We start from the raw sequence: 17,500 nt of genomic DNA, 5'->3' as shown, positions 1-17,500 counted from the left end.
TAGCGCACGTGTTGGCATACGTGTTTGTTGGGCAGGTGTCAGTGGTACAGGTGTTGTTAGAACAGGTCTTAGTCATGTAATAAAGTTAGATTAGGTTGAGATATGGTCATGAGGTATGTATAACTGCAGAAGCTTGTTGGCTTACACGAAGCAACTCCAGAACAGACTCGTTCGTATATATGTCTAACCTACGCTTGAAACAATCGAGGCATCCTACGTCTATTATGTTACTCGGATCTGGTCCTACAAATCAGTAACCCAGTTACCAAACCAGTATTTACCCAAGTCTTTCATAAATCTTAACATCCAATTTATATCCATTGTTTCGTGGTCTGTCTTGTGTTGGTATATATAATACCTTTTAATATCCCCCCCATGTTATGTCCCCTCATCCGCTTGTACATGTCAGTCATCTCACACTAACTCTTCGTCTTTCTAGAGAATGTAAAGTAAGTTTTTCTCAATATATCTTCATATCTAAAGTTACTAATTCTCAGGATTATCCTTGTCATCCTGCGCTGGACGTGTATTCACCTAGTTGTGTTTGCGGGAGTTGAGCTTTGCTCTTTCGGCCCGCCTCTCAACTGTCAATCAACTGTTTACTAACTACAATTTTTTTTCCACACACACACACACACACACACACCCCAGGAAGCAGCCCGTGACAGCTGACTAACTCCCAAGTACCTATTTACTGCTAGGTAACAGGGGCATTCAGGGTGAAAGAAACTCTGCCCATTTGTTTCTGCCTGGTGCGGGAATCGAACCCGCGCCACAGAATTACGAGTCCTGCGCGCTATCCACCAGGCTACCAGGCCCCCTTAGCCTGGTGGGTCCTGATGTCCACTCTGAAGTATGGCGACCAAACAAAGCTGACCAAGATAGTCTAAATGCCGTCTAACTACAGCAAGATAAAGCTTAATAAAAACATTCTTCGATAAAGTTGTAGAAATAAATCCCAGTCTTCTATTGACCACTATTTCCTACATCTATGTATTGGTATTTTGTCTTAAGGTCCTTACTACTGCGATTCCAAGATGTCTTCTCGCATTCACACTCTCAGTGTTATCAATGTCTAGCTGTCACCTGGAGGCCAGATTCACGAAGCAGTTACGCAAGCACTTACGAACGTGTACATCTTTCCTTAATCTTTGACGGCTTTGGTCACATTTATTAAACAGTTTACAAGCATGAAAACTTGCCAATCAACTGTTGTTATTGTTATAAACAGCCTCCTGGTGCTTCGGAGCTCATTAACTGTTTAATAATTGTAAACAAAGCCGCCAAAGATTGAGAAAAGATGGACAGGTTCGTAAGTGCTTGCGTAAGTGCTTCGTGAATCTGGCCCTTGGTCACAGAAACGTCATTACCTAACGTAAGAACCCTGTGTTGGTCACCATCAATCACCATCATCACCGTCTAGATCATCTTGTGGACACTGTGTCTCAACCGATCTCATTTCCCGCCTATTTTTGAATCTCTGCAAATCGTCAAACGTTGCTTTAAGGCCCAACGAGGTACAGTCCCAGCTGGTACCCCGGGTGTAGCGAGACCGGAGCACACAGCGAGGGTACACTTCCCAGTACTTACACTTAACATCGAGGTGTAGCGGCGGGGAGGAGGAGGTGCCCTTGACGTTAGTGGCCTCGCAGGTGTAGTCGCCGCCGAAGGAGCGCGTCACCTTCTGGATGACGAGGGACATGTTGGACACGAACACCCCGGCGCCAGCCACCAGCTCGTCCCCCTGCGGCACCAGGGGGGGAAGGTCAAAGGTCACCACTTGTAAGGTCAATACGCTCACCACACGTAATGCTGTCATGAGGAGAGCTGGGGAGTGAGGGTGCAGGCAAGGGGGACGATGCTCAACCAATTTATTGAACGCCTGCAAGAAGCGAGGCCGCCTGTCTACTAACACATCCGTCAATATCCAGGGCATCACACACATCCGTCAATATCCAGGGCATCACACACATCCACCAATATCCAGGGCATCACACACATCCACCAATATCCAGGGCATCACACACATCCACCAATATCCAGGGCATCACACACATCCACCAATATCCAAGGCATCACACACATCCACCAATATCCAGGGCATCACACACATCCACCAATATCCAGGGCATCACACACATCCACCAATATCCAGGGCATCACACACATCCACCAATATCCAGGGCATCACACACATCCACCAATATCCAGGGCATCACACACATCCACCAATATCCAGGGCATCACACACATCCACCAATATCCAGGGCATCACACACATCCACCAATATCCAGGGCATCACACACATCCACCAATATCCAGGGCATCACACACATCCACCAATATCCAGGCCCCACCCTGCCTGAGCCCCTCCCGGCCATACTAACATTGTGCTTCCAGGCGACCTTGACACCGGCGGGCTTGGCCTTGACGCCACACTCGAAGTACACATCGTCTCCTTCCTTGATCCTGAGCGGGTCCAGCGAGCCTCCCAACGTCACCTCCACCAGCGGCGCGTCTGTGGGGGAGTGCTGAGGGTTAGTGCTGCTGCTGCTGCTGCTCCTGCTGCTGCTGCTGCTGCTGTTGCTGCTGCTGCTGCTGTTGCTGCTGCTGCTGCTGCTGCTGCTGCTGCTGCTGCTGCTCCTGCTGCTGCTGCTGCTGCTGCTGCTGCTGCTGCTGCTGCTGCTCCTGCTGCTGCTGCTGCTGCTGCTGCTGCTGCTGCTGCTGCTGCTGCTGCTGCTGCTGCAGGTTAAGCAACAGGTTAAGCAACAGGTTAATGCGTACATAGCACGTACATAACACATACATAACAGGTACACGTGTATGTTATAATTCCCTTTCCCCTGATAAACAAACCACAATATACTGACAAAGCGTTACACCAACAGAATATTTCAGGACCTCCACAATGTTCACCAACACACTTGTGGTGGTGAACACGGGGCCCGCCGCCCCCCGCACACACTTGTGCTGGTGAACACGGGGCCCGCCGCCCCCCGCACACATTGTGCTGGTGAACACGGGGCCCGCCGCCCCCCGCACACACTTGTGCTGGTGAACACGGGGCCCGCCGCCCCCCGCACACACTTGTGGTGGTGAACACGGGGCCCGCCGCCCCCCGCACACATATTGTGGTGGTGAACACGGGCCCGCCGCCCCCCGCACACACTTGTGGTGGTGAACACGGGGCCCGCCGCCCCCCGCACACCCTTGTGGTGGTGAACACGGGCCCGCCGCCCCCCGCACACCCTTGTGGTGGTGAACACGGGGCCCGCCGCCCCCCCCCGCACATACTTGTGGTGGTGAACACGGGCCCGCCGCCCCCCGCACACACTTGTGGTGGTGAACACGGGGCCCGCCGCCCCCCCCGCACACACTTGTGGTGGTGAACACGGGCCCGCCGCCCCCCACACACCCTTGTGGTGGTGAACACGGGGCCCGCCGCCCCCCACACACACTTGTGCTGGTGAACACGGGGCCCGCCGCCCCCCGCACACACTTGTGGTGGTGAACACGGGGCCCGCCGCCCCCCGCACACATATTGTGGTGGTGAACACGGGCCCGCCGCCCCCCGCACACACTTGTGGTGGTGAACACGGGGCCCGCCGCCCCCCACACACCCTTGTGGTGGTGAACACGGGCCCGCCGCCCCCCGCACACCCTTGTGGTGGTGAACACGGGGCCCGCCGCCCCCCCCGCACACACTTGTGGTGGTGAACACGGGCCCGCCGCCCCCCACACACCCTTGTGGTGGTGAACACGGGGCCCGCCGCCCCCCACACACCCTTGTGGTGGTGAACACGGGGCCCGCCGCCCTCCGCACACATTGTGGTGGTGAACACGGGGCCCGCCGCCCCCCGCACACCCTTGTGGTGGTGAACACGGGGCCCGCCGCCCCCCACACACCCTTGTGGTGGTGAACACGGGGCCCGCCGCCCCCCACACACCCTTGTGGTGGTGAACACGGGGCCCGCCGCCCCCCACACACCCTTGTGGTGGTGAACACGGGGCCCGCCGCCCCCCACACACCCTTGTGGTGGTGAACACGGGGCCCGCCGCCCCCCGCACACCCTTGTGGTGGTGAACACGGGCCCGCCGCCCCCCGCACACACTTGTGGTGGTGAACACGGGCCCGCCGCCCCCCGCACACACTTGTGGTGGTGAACACGGGGCCCGCCGCCCCCCGCACACACTTGTGGTGGTGAACACGGGCCCGCCGCCCCCCACACACCCTTGTGGTGGTGAACACGGGGCCCGCCGCCCCCCACACACCCTTGTGGTGGTGAACACGGGGCCCGCCGCCCCCCGCACACACTTGTGGTGGTGAACACGGGCCCGCCGCCCCCCACACACCCTTGTGGTGGTGAACACGGGCCCGCCGCCCCCCACACACCCTTGTGGTGGTGAACACGGGGCCCGCCGCCCCCCACACACACTTGTGGTGGTGAACACGGGGCCCGCCGCCCCCCACACACCCTTGTGGTGGTGAACACGGGCCCGCCGCCCCCCACACACCCTTGTGGTGGTGAACACGGGGCCCGCCGCCCCCCACACACCCTTGTGGTGGTGAACACGGGGCCCGCCGCCCCCCGCACACACTTGTGGTGGTGAACACGGGGCCCGCCGCCCCCCGCACACACATTGTGGTGGTGAACACGGGCCCGCCGCCACCCACACACATTGTGGTGGTGAACACGGGCCCGCCGCCCCCCACACACCCTTGTGGTGGTGAACACGGGCCCGCCGCCCCCCGCACACACTTGTGGTGGTGAACACGGGCCCGCCGCCCCCCACACACACTTGTGGTGGTGAACACGGGCCCGCCGCCCCCCGCACACACTTGTGGTGGTGAACACGGGGCCCGCCGCCCCCCACACACACTTGTGGTGGTGAACACGGGGCCCGCCGCCCCCCACACACCCTTGTGGTGGTGAACACGGGCCCGCCGCCCCCCACACACCCTTGTGGTGGTGAACACGGGCCCGCCGCCCCCCGCACACCCTTGTGGTGGTGAACACGGGGCCCGCCGCCCCCCACACACACTTGTGGTGGTGAACACGGGGCCCGCCGCCCCCCACACACCCTTGTGGTGGTGAACACGGGCCCGCCGCCCCCCACACACCCTTGTGGTGGTGAACACGGGCCCGCCGCCCCCCACACACCCTTGTGGTGGTGAACACGGGCCCGCCGCCCCCCACACACCCTTGTGGTGGTGAACACGGGCCCGCCGCCCCCCACACACACTTGTGGTGGTGAACACGGGGCCCGCCGCCCCCCACACACCCTTGTGGTGGTGAACACGGGCCCGCCGCCCCCCACACACACTTGTGGTGGTGAACACGGGGCCCGCCGCCCCCCGCACACATATTGTGGTGGTGAACACGGGGCCCGCCGCCCCCCGCACACACTTGTGGTGGTGAACACGGGGCCCGCCGCCCCCCGCACACCCTTGTGGTGGTGAACACGGGGCCCGCCGCCCCCCGCACACCCTTGTGGTGGTGAACACGGGGCCCGCCGCCCCCCGCACACCCTTGTGGTGGTGAACACGGGCCCGCCGCCCCCCCGCACACATTGTGGTGGTGAACACGGGGCCCGCCGCCCCCCACACACATTGTGGTGGTGAACACGGGGCCCGCCGCCCCCCACACACATTGTGCTGGTGAACACGGGGCCCGCCGCCCCCCGCACACATTGTGCTGGTGAACACGGGGCCCGCCGCCCCCCCGCACACCCTTGTGGTGGTAAACACGGGCCCGCCGCCCCCCCGCACACATTGTGGTGGTGAACACGGGGCCCGCCGCCCCCCCGCACACCCTTGTGGTGGTGAACACGGGGCCCGCCGCCCCCCACACACATTGTGCTGGTGAACACGGGGCCCGCCGCCCCCCCGCACACCCTTGTGGTGGTGAACACGGGCCCGCCGCCCCCCACACACATTGTGCTGGTGAACACGGGGCCCGCCGCCCCCCCGCACACCCTTGTGGTGGTGAACACGGGCCCGCCGCCCCCCGCACACACTTGTGGTGGTGAACACGGGGCCCGCCGCCCCCCGCACACCCTTGTGGTGGTGAACACGGGCCCGCCGCCCCCCCGCACACATTGTGCTGGTGAACACGGGGCCCGCCGCCCCCCACACACATTGTGCTGGTGAACACGGGGCCCGCCGCCCCCCGCACACCCTTGTGGTGGTGAACACGGGCCCGCCGCCCCCCCGCACACATTGTGGTGGTGAACACGGGGCCCGCCGCCCCCCCCGCACACATTGTGGTGGTGAACACGGGGCCCGCCGCCCCCCACACACATTGTGGTGGTGAACACGGGCCCGCCGCCCCCCACACACATTGTGGTGGTGAACACGGGGCCCGCCGCCCCCCACACACACTTGTGCTGGTGAACACGGGCCCGCCGCCACCCACACACACTTGTGCTGGTGAACACGGGCCCGCCGCCCCCCGCACACATTGTGGTGGTGAACACGGGCCCGCCGCCCCCCGCACACACTTGTGCTGGTGAACACGGGGCCCGCCGCCCCCCCGCACACATTGTGGTGGTGAACACGGGGCCCGCCGCCCCCCACACACACTTGTGGTGGTGAACACGGGCCCGCCGCCCCCCACACACACTTGTGGTGGTGAACACGGGGCCCGCCGCCCCCCGCACACATTGTGGTGGTGAACACGGGCCCGCCGCCCCCCACACACCCTTGTGGTGGTGAACACGGGGCCCGCCGCCCCCCCGCACACATTGTGGTGGTGAACACGGGGCCCGCCGCCCCCCACACACACTTGTGGTGGTGAACACGGGGCCCGCCGCCCCCCCGCACACATTGTGGTGGTGAACACGGGGCCCGCCGCCCCCCACACACACTTGTGGTGGTGAACACGGGGCCCGCCGCCCCCCACACACCCTTGTGGTGGTGAACACGGGCCCGCCGCCCCCCGCACACACTTGTGCTGGTGAACACGGGGCCCGCCGCCCCCCCGCACACATTGTGGTGGTGAACACGGGGCCCGCCGCCCCCCACACACACTTGTGGTGGTGAACACGGGCCCGCCGCCCCCCACACACACTTGTGGTGGTGAACACGGGGCCCGCCGCCCCCCGCACACATTGTGGTGGTGAACACGGGCCCGCCGCCCCTCACACACCCTTGTGGTGGTGAACACGGGGCCCGCCGCCCCCCCCGCACACACTTGTGCTGGTGAACACGGGGCCCGCCGCCCCCCCGCACACACTTGTGGTGGTGAACACGGGGCCCGCCGCCCCCCGCACACACATTGTGGTGGTGAACACGGGGCCCGCCGCCCCCCGCACACACTTGTGGTGGTGAACACGGGCCCGCCGCCCCCCGCACACACTTGTGGTGGTGAACACGGGCCCGCCGCCCCCCGCACACCCCGCTAAACTCTTCACTACGGTTCACAGTTTGCAACAATCAAATTTACAACACTAACAACAAATTCTGCAATATTTTTCAACTTGCAAATTATTTTAAAAAACTCAATACAGAGCATTTACAATGTTGGTGTAAAGCTTGACTCTTGGGACAAAGCTCAAGAGCTCTTACAAGCTTGGGAGAGCTGGTACAAGGCTTGGGAGAGCTGGTACAAGGCTTGGGAGAGCTGGTACAAGGCTTGGGAGAGCTGGTACAAGGCTTGGGAGAGCTGGTACAAGGCTTGGGAGAGCTGGTACAAGGCTTGGGAGAGCTGGTACAAGGCTTGACAGAAGTGGTACAGAGCTTGGGAGAGCTGGTACAGAGCTTGGGAGAGCTGGTACAGAGCTTGGGAGAGCTGGTACAAAGGTTGAGAGAGCTGGTATGAAGCTTGAGAGAGAGTGTACCAGCTCTTAAGCTTTGTACCAAGCTTAAGAGCTGGTACAAAGTATGAGAGAGCTGGTACAAAGCTTGAGAGAGCTGGTACAAGGCTTGGGAGAGCTGGTACAAGGCTTGGGAGAGCTGGTACAAGGCTTGGGAGAGCTGGTACAAGGCTTGGGAGAGCTAGTACAAAGCTTGGGAGAGCTGGTACAAGGCTTGGGAGAGCTGGTACAAGGCTTGGGAGAGCTGGTACAAGGCTTGGGAGAGCTGGTACAAGGCTTGGGAGAGCTGGTACAAGGCTTGGGAGAGCTGGTACAAGGCTTGGGAGAGCTGGTACAAGGCTTGGGAGAGCTGGTACAAGGCTTGGGAGAGCTGGTACAAGGCTTGGGAGAGCTGGTACAAGGCTTGGGAGAGCTGGTACAAGGCTTGGGAGAGCTGGTACAAAGCTTGGGAGAGCTGGTACAAGGCTTGGGAGAGGTGGTACAAGGCTTGGGAGAGCTGGTACAAGGCTTGGGAGAGCTGGTACAAGGCTTGGGAGAGCTGGTACAAGGCTTGGGAGAGCTGGTACAAGGCTTGGGAGAGCTGGTACAAAGCTTGGGAGAGCTGGTACAAGGCTTGGGAGAGCTGGTACAAGGCTTGGGAGAGCTGGTACAAGGCTTGGGAGAGCTGGTACAAGGCTTGGGAGAGCTGGTACAAGGCTTGGGAGAGCTGGTACAAAGCTTGACAGAGCTGATACAAAGCTTGGGAGAGCTGGTACAAAGCTTGACAGAGCTGATACAAAGCTTGGGAAAGCTGGTACAAAGCTTGACAGAGCTGGTACAAAGCTTGACAGAGCTGGTACAAAGCTTGGGAGAGCTGGTACAAGGCTTGGGAGAGCTGGTACAAGGCTTGGGAGAGCTGGTACAAGGCTTGGGAGAGCTGGTACAAGGCTTGGGAGAGCTGGTACAAAGCTTGGGAGAGCTGGTACAAGGCTTGGGAGAGCTGGTACAAGGCTTGGGAGAGCTGGTACAAGGCTTGGGAGAGCTGGTACAAAGCTTGACAGAGGTGGTACAGAGCTTGGGAGAGCTGGTACAAAGGTTGAGAGAGCTGGTACAAAGGTTGAGAGAGCTGGTATGAAGCTTGAGAGAGTTTGTACCAGCTCTTAAGCTTTGTACCAAGCTTAAGAGAGCTCGTACAAAGCTTAACAGCTGGTATAAAGCTTAAGAGAGCTGGTACAAAGCTTAAGAGCTGGTACAAAGCTTGGGAGAGCTGGTACAAAGCTTGGGAGAGCTGGTACAAAGCTTGAGAGAGCTGGTACAAAGCTTAGGAGAGCTGGTACAAAGGTTGGGAGAGCTGGTACAAAGGTTGAGAGAGCTGGTACAAAGGTTGAGAGAGCTGGTACAAAGGTTGAGAGAGCTGGTACAAAGCTTAGGAGAGCTGGTACAAAGCTTAGGAGAGCTGGTACAAAGCTTAAGAGCTGGTACAAAGCTTAAGAGCTGGTACAAAGGTTGGGAGAGCTGGTACAAAGGTTGAGAGAGCTGGTACAAAGGTTGAGAGAGCTGGTACAAAGGTTGAGAGAGCTGGTACAAAGGTTGAGAGAGCTGGTACAAAGCTTAGGAGAGCTGGTACAAAGCTTAAGAGCTGGTACAAAGCTTGACAGAGCTGGTACAAAGCTTGACAGAGCTGGTACAAAGCTTGACAGAGCTGGTACAAAGCTTGAGTGTGTTCAGAGCTTACAGATCGCAGAAGAGAGAGTTGAGAGCCCCAAGGAAAAAAATTAAGAGGCCCCCTCTCAATGAGGGTGCGGCACTGTTGACAGGTACTCACAGTTGACAGGTACTCACAGTTGACAGGTACTCACAGTTGACAGAGAGGAGCCTGGAGTCCTGGACGGCCTGGTCCGGTAGCTTCTCGTTGGTGGCCTGACAGATGAGCATGGCGCCGTCGTCCTGAGGCTTGGGCGTGAAGTGCAGCACGGACACCGTCACATTGCCCTCGTCCAGCACCTGCGGGGCCCACAACACACTACACTAGTACAAGGTGTACCCACACCAGGAGGCCGGAGTGGGTGTATAGCTCATGAACAGCCTGGGAGAGGAGGCGCCCCTGGGAAGGGAGGCGCCCCTGGGGGAGGAGGCGCCCCTGGGAGAGGAGGCGCCCCTGGGAGAGGAGGCGCCCCTGGGAGAGGAGGCGCCCCAAGTAGTACACACAGGTAGTGTCCTCAACGGTTATACACCCGCCAGGGAGGACTTGTGTAACACCCAGAGGGGGACTTATATGACAGCCAGGGGGACTTATATGACAGCCAGTGGGTACGTATATGCCAGCCAGTGGGTACGTATATGCCAGCCAGTGGGTACGTATATGCCAGCCAGTGGGTACGTATATGCCAGCCAGGGGGCACGTATATGCCAGCCAGTGGGTACGTATATGCTAGCCAGTGGGTACGTATATGACAGCCAGGGGTAGGTATATGCCAGCCAGGGGGACTTATATGCCAGCCAGGGGGTACGTATATGCCAGCCAGGGGGACTTATATGCCAGCCAGTGGGTACGTATATGACAGCCAGGGGTACGTATATGCCAGCCAGGGGTACGTATGTGACAGCCAAGGGGGTACGTATATGCCAGCCAGGGGGTACGTATGTGACAGCCAAGGGGGTACGTATATGCCAGCCAGGGGGTACGTATATGCCAGCCAGTGGGTACGTATATGACAGCTAGGGGGACTTATATGACAGCCAGGGGTACGTATATGCCAGCCAGGGGGTACGTATATGACAGCCAGGGGGACTTGTATGCCAGCCAGTGGGTACGTATATGACAGCCAGGGGATACATATATGACAGCAAGAGGGAGTTATATGCCAGCCAGTGGGTACGTATATGCCAGCCAGGGGGTACGTATATGCAAGCCAGGGGGTACGTATATGCCAGCCAGTGGGTACGTATATGACAGCTAGGGGGTACGTATATTACAGCCAGGGGGTACGTATATTACAACCAGGGGGTACGTATATTACAGCCAGGGGGTACGTATATTACAGCCAGGGGGTACGTATATTACAGCCAGGGGGTACGTATATTACAGCCAGGGGGGTACTTATATTACAGTAAGGGGGGGTACTTATATTACAGCGAGGGGGGTACTTATATTACAGCCAGGGGTGGTACTTATATTACAGCCAGGGGTGGTACTTATATTACAGCCAGGGGGTACTTATATTACAACCATGGGAGTACTTATATTACAGCAAAGGGGTACTTATATTACAGCCAAGGGGGTACTTATATTACAGCCAGGGGGTACTTATATTACAACCAGGGGGTACTTATATTACAGCCAGGGGGGTACTTATATTACAACCAGGGGGTACTTATATTACAGCCAGGGGGGTACTTATATTACAACCAGGGGGTACTTATATTACAGCCAGGGGTGGTACTTATATTACAGCCAAGGGGGTACTTATATTACAGCCAGGGGGTACTTATATTACAGCCAGGGGGTACTAATATTACAGCCAAGGGGGTACTTATATTACAGCCAGGGGGTACTTATATTACAGCCAGGGGGTACTAATATTACAGCCATGGGGTACTTATATTACAGCCAGGGGGTACTTATATTACAGCCAGGGGGTACTTATATTACAGCCAGGGGGTACTTATATTACAGCCGGGGGGGGGTTACTTATATTACAGCCAGGGGGTACTTATATTACAGCCAGGGGGTACTTATATTACAGTCAGGGGTACTTATATTACAGCCAGGGGGTACTTATATTACAGCCAGGGGGTATTTATATTACAGCAAAGGGGTACTTATATTACAGCCAGGGGGTACTTATATTACAGCCAGGGGTACTTATATTACAGCCAGGGGTACTTATATTACAGCCAGGGGGGTACTTATATTACAGCCAGGGGGTATTTATATTACAGCAAAGGGGTACTTATATTACAGCCAGGGGGTACTTATATTACAGCCAGGGGTACTTATATTACAGCCAGGGGGTACTTATATTACAGCCAGGGGGTACTTATATTACAGCCAGGGGGTACTAATATTACAGCCAGGGGGTACTTATATTACAGCCAGGGCGGTACTTATATTACAGCCAGGGGGTACTTATATTACAGCAAAGGGGTACTTATATTACAGCCAGGGGGTACTAATATTACAGCCAGGGGGTACTTATATTACAGCCAGGGGGGTACTTATATTACAGCCAGGGGGTACTTATATTACAGCAAAGGGGTACTTATATTACAGCCAGGGGGTACTAATATTACAGCCAGGGGGTACTTATATTACAGCCAGGGGTACTTATATTACAGCCAGGGGGTACTTATATTACAACCAGGGGGAGTACTTATATTACAGCCAGGGGGGTACTTATATTACAGCCAGGGCGGTACTTATATTACAGCCAGGGCGGTACTTATATTACAGCCAGGGGGTACTTATATTACAGCAAAGGGGTACTTATATTACAGCCAGGGGGTACTAATATTACAGCCAGGGGGTACTTATATTACAGCCAGGGGGGTACTTATATTACAGCCAGGGGGTACTTATATTACAGCCAAAGGGGTACTTATATTACAGCCAGGGGGTACTAATATTACAGCCAGGGGGTACTTATATTACAGCCAGGGGTACTTATATTACAGCCAGGGGGGTACTTATATTACAACCAGGGGGAGTACTTATATTACAGCCAGGGGGTACTTATATTACAGCCAGAGGGGTACTTATATTACAGACAAGGGGTACTTATATTACAGCCAGGGGGTACTTATATTACAGCCAGGGGGTTACTTATATAAATCATGGGGTATATATGATATAGTACCCCCCCTTGCTTTATATACACCAACCCCACACGCCCACGATCACCCCACACGCCCACACCCACCTTAGTATGTGTGGGCGGCAGCATGACTGAGGCCAACCACCAGACGACAGTGGGCGGTGGGCGGGACCCCCACACCCGGCACAGCACCTCTGCTCGTTCCCCCGCCCACACCGCCGACACCTCCTCCACCCGCACGCCCACGATGCTCACTGAGGGAGAGAGTAATACACTTATATACACGCATTAGTGGTACACCCACTGTGGTACACCCACTGTGGTGGTGTGTATGTATGTACACGGTGGTAGCATGTACACTCAGTGATGGTATATACACCCTACCTTACCTTGTGATGATTTCGGGACTCAATATTCCCCGCGGCCCGGTCCTCGACCAGGTCTACTTGGTCGAGGAGTGATAGCATATACACAGTGATGGGATATACAAAGAGAGATACAAATATTGATACATTGGTCATAAAGTTGACTCTTCAGTGACAATGAAGAACCACGTGCTTAACCTAGCCCAAAAGTCATCTAGGAAACTTAAGAGCCTTACGGTGCATCTCACATGTCAGGAAGGTGTGTAATTACCTAAGTGTAGTTACAGGGTGAGAGCTACGCTCGTGGTGTCCCGTCTTCCCAGCACTCTTTGTCGTATAACGCTTTGAAACTAAGCGTTATATGACAAAGAGTGCTGGGAAGACGCGACGCCACGAGCGTAGCTCTCATCCTGTAACTACACTTAGGTAACTACACACCTTCCTGACAGCAGCGGCTGCAAAACCTTAAATAAAGCACAAGTTCGCTCCCAGCTAGAGTATGCGCCCCTCTCCTGGAATGCCTGCCCGACATCATTCGTCACAGTTTTGGACAAAGTGAAGAACTAGAGAAGAGCCTTCTTGCACAGTTTTGACCAAGTCTCCCGGGCATAGTGTGAACATCAATACCTCCAACACCGTCGTGATGTGTTGGTGGACGTACTGTTATGTACGAGGCCAACATTCTCAAAGTACCGCACCTGGCCCAACTTCGTGGACACACACGGGAGATCAGGTCACCTGACCTTCACACACGGGAGATCAGGTCACCTGACCTTCACACACGGGAGATCAGGTCACCTGACCTTCACACACGGGAGATCAGGTCACCTGACCTTCACACACGGGAGATCAGGTCACCTGACCTTCACACACGGGAGATCAGGTCACCTGACCTTCACACACGGGAGATTAGGTCACCTGACCTTCACACACGGGAGATCAGGTCACCTGACCTTCACACACGGGAGATCAGGTCACCTGACCTTCACACACGGGAGATCAGGTCACCTGACCTTCACACACGGGAGATCAGGTCACCTGACCACATGAAGGCTCTGGCACACACCTGGCTACTGACTCGTTCTGTTCCTTATAACTGTCACTAAGGGGCAGGCTTCAGGAGAGGTGAGGTAGGATAACAGCTCTTGCTTGCAGTTTCACCAGATGCTTCACTTGACAGCTCTAGGGAACCCTCGTCTTAGATAAAAAAAAGTGAAAGCGAGAGAGATAAATGTCCATAGACAACTAAGGCAACAATAGTGCCATGATAATGGTAGAGTGGTAGAGAGCAGAGTGGTAGAGAGCAGAGTGGTAGAGGAGCCAGAGTGGTAGAGGAGCCAGAGTGGTAGAGGAGCCAGAGTGGTAGAGGAGCCAGAGTGGTAGAGGAGCCAGAGTGGTAGAGGAGCCAGAGTGGTAGAGGAGCCAGAGTGGTAGAGGGGCCAGAGTGGTAGAGGAGCCAGAGTGGTAGAGGAGCCAGAGTGGTAGAGGAGCCAGAGTGGTAGAGGAGCCAGAGTGGTAGAGGAGCCAGAGTGGTAGAGGAGCCAGAGTGGTAGAGGAGCCAGAGTGGTAGAGGAGCCAGAGTGGTAGAGGGGCCAGAGTGGTAGAGGAGCCAGAGTGGTAGAGGAGCCAGAGTGGTAGAGGAGCCAGAGTGGTAGAGGAGCCAGAGTGGTAGAGGGGCCAGAGTGACAGAGGGGCAGCATGGTAGAGGGGTCAGAGTGACAGAGGGGCACTCACGTGTCATGGCAAGAGTGACGGTGGTGGTGGCCGGCTGGGTCTTGTTAGTGTTGGCAGCGAGGCAGGTGAGGCGCCTGCCCAGGTCAGCCCGGGTCAGGGGTCCGAGGCTCAATTCGTTCTCCACCGCGGTCTTCCCGCCCTCCAGCGAGTACGTGTCGTCCACCACATCTGGTCCCTCGTACCACACTACTGCCGGCGGCGGCCACCCTGAGGACACCAGGCGCCCTCTCAGTCACGGCGGGGCTTGGGGGGGCTATGGAGGCGGGGCTTGGGGGGCTATGGAGGCGGGGCTTGGGGGGCCATGGAGGCGGGGCTTGGGGGGCCATGGAGGCGGGGCTTGGGGGGGGGACCATGGAGGCGGGGCTTGGGGGGGGGCATGGAGGCGGGGCTTGGGGGGCCATGGAGGCGGGGCTTGGGGGGCTATGGAGGCGGGGCTTGGGGGGCTATGGAGGCGGGGCTTGGGGGGCTATGGAGGCGGGGCTTGGGGGGCCATGGAGGCGGGGCTTGGGGGACTATGGAGGCGGGGCTTGGGGGGCTATGGAGGCGGGGCTTGGGGGGGGCCATGGAGGCGGGGCTTGGGGGGCCATGGAGGCGGGGCTTGGGGGGCTATGGAGGCGGGGCTTGGGGGGCTATGGAGGCGGGGCTTGGGGGGCTATGGAGGCGGGGCTTGGGGGGCCATGGAGGCGGGGCTTGGGGGACCATGGAGGCGGGGCTTGGGGGGCTATGGAGGCGGGGCTTGGGGGGCCATGGAGGCGGGGCTTGGGGGGCCATGGAGGCGGGGCTTGGGGGGCTATGGAGGCGGGGCTTGGGGGGCCATGGAGGCGGGGCTTGGGGGGCCATGGAGGCAGGGTTTGGGGGGCTATGGAGGCGGGGCTTGGGGGGCTATGGAGGCGGGGCTTGGGGGACCATGGAGGCGGGGCTTGGGGGACCATGGAGGCGGGGCTTGGGGGACCATGGAGGCGGGGCTTGGGGGACCATGGAGGCGGGGCTTGGGGGGCTATGGAGGCGGGGCTTGGGGGACCATGGAGGCGGGGCTTGGGGGACCATGGAGGCGGGGCTTGGGGGGCTATGGAGGCGGGGCTTGGGGGGCTATGGAGGCGGGGCTTGGGGGGCTATGGAGGCGGGGCTTGGGGGGCCATGGAGGCGGGGCTTGGGGGGCCATGGAGGCGGGGCTTGGGGGGCCATGGAGGCGGGGCTTGGGGGACCATGGAGGCGGGGCTTGGGGGGGCTATGGAGGCGGGGCTTGGGGGACCATAGAGGCGGGGCTTGGGGGACCATGGAGGCGGGGCTTGGGGGCCATGGAGGCGGGGCTTGGGGAACCATAGAGGCGGGGCTTGGGGGACCATGGAGGCGGGGCTTGGGGGACCATGGAGGCGGGGCTTGGGGGACCATAGAGGCGGGGCTTGGGGGACCATAGAGGCGGGGCTTGGGGGACCATAGAGGCGGGGCTTGGGGGACTATAGAGGCGGGGCTTGGGGGACCATAGAGACGGGGCTTGGGGGGCCATGGAGGCGGGGCTTGGGGATGATAGAGGTGGAAAGTATCTGAAGAATGATGGGCAGTGTGAAAGTGTGTGAAAGTGCAGGAAATGCTTTACACAGACCAGGAACAATATACCCAACACTGAGGAGTGTGAGTGCTGGTGTTGACAGGTTGGAGTGGACTTGAAAGGTGATGGAAGCTGTCAGGTCTAAGTCGGGAATGAAGAAGCCTTTAAAAGCCTGAAAAATATTTTACGGGTTGAGAGAATGATTAGGACTGATTATACAAGGTCTGGGATTGATTATACAACGCCTGGGATTAATTATACAACACCTGGGATTAATGATACAACACCTGGGATTAATGATACAACACCTGGGATTAATGATACAAGGCCTGGGATTAATGATACAACACCTGGGATTAATGATACAAGGCCTGGGATTAATGATACAACACCTGGGATTAATGATACAACACCTGGGATTAATGATACAACACCTGGGATTAATGATACAACACCTGGGATTAATGATACAACACCTGGGATTAATGATACAACACCTGGGATTAATGATACAACACCTGGGATTAATGATACAACACCTGGGATTAATGATACAACACCTGGGATTAATGATACAACACCTGGGATTAATGATACAACACCTGGGATTAATGATACAACACCTGGGATTAATGATACAACACCTGGGATTAATGATACAACACCTGGGATTGATTATACAAGGACTGGGATTTCTACTCAGCATTAACTTATTAATGCTGAGTAGAAACGCTCTAGGTTGTAGTTGAACAGTTTGGGGACCGAGGGGGGGGGGGGGGGGGGGGGTGATTGTTGGGTTAATAGTGGAGATTGATTGGAGATGTTGTTGGAGAACTTTTTGGAGGAGATTGGAGGGATTGACAACGGTGCCGAGGGCCCGGGAAGGTTCATGGGTTATAGTGTCTTATTCTGCTGGCTAAGTTATAGTGTCTTATTATGCTGGCTAAGTTATAGTGCCTTATTATGCTGGCTAAGTTATAGTGCCTTATTCTGCTGGCTATGTTATAGTGCCTTATTATGCTGGCTAAGTTATAGTGCCTTATTATGCTGGCTAAGTTATAGTGTCTTATTATGCTGGCTAAGTTATAGTGCCTTATTATGCTGGCTAAGTTATAGTGCCTTATTCTGCTGGCTAAGTTATAGTGCCTTATTATGCTGGCTATGTTATAGTGTCTTATTATGCTGGCTAAGTTATAGTGCCTTATTCTGCTGGCTATGTTATAGTGCCTTATTATGCTGGCTA

General features: G+C 57.2%; 1 protein-coding gene across 3 annotated transcripts in view; it reads right to left on the bottom strand.

Annotated features, from left to right (window-relative positions):
* The window catches only part of LOC123771331 (contactin-4-like), a 249,467-nt gene that overhangs the window by 65,913 nt on the left and 166,054 nt on the right, over window positions 1-17,500 (bottom strand). For all 3 annotated transcript variants that reach the window (XM_069305179.1, XM_069305180.1, XM_069305181.1), the window contains exons 5-7: window positions 14,709-14,915; window positions 12,715-12,863; window positions 9,655-9,799 (exon numbers count right to left, since the gene is read on the bottom strand). In XM_069305179.1, the coding sequence (XP_069161280.1) occupies window positions 9,655-9,799; window positions 12,715-12,863; window positions 14,709-14,915 (501 nt within the window). The remainder of the gene's footprint in view (window positions 1-9,654; window positions 9,800-12,714; window positions 12,864-14,708; window positions 14,916-17,500) is intronic.

Source organism: Procambarus clarkii, chromosome 54 (assembly GCF_040958095.1).
Source record: "Procambarus clarkii isolate CNS0578487 chromosome 54, FALCON_Pclarkii_2.0, whole genome shotgun sequence".
Taxonomy (NCBI): Eukaryota; Metazoa; Arthropoda; class Malacostraca; order Decapoda; family Cambaridae; genus Procambarus; species Procambarus clarkii.
This window is presented reverse-complemented; position numbering and strand designations above follow the sequence as displayed.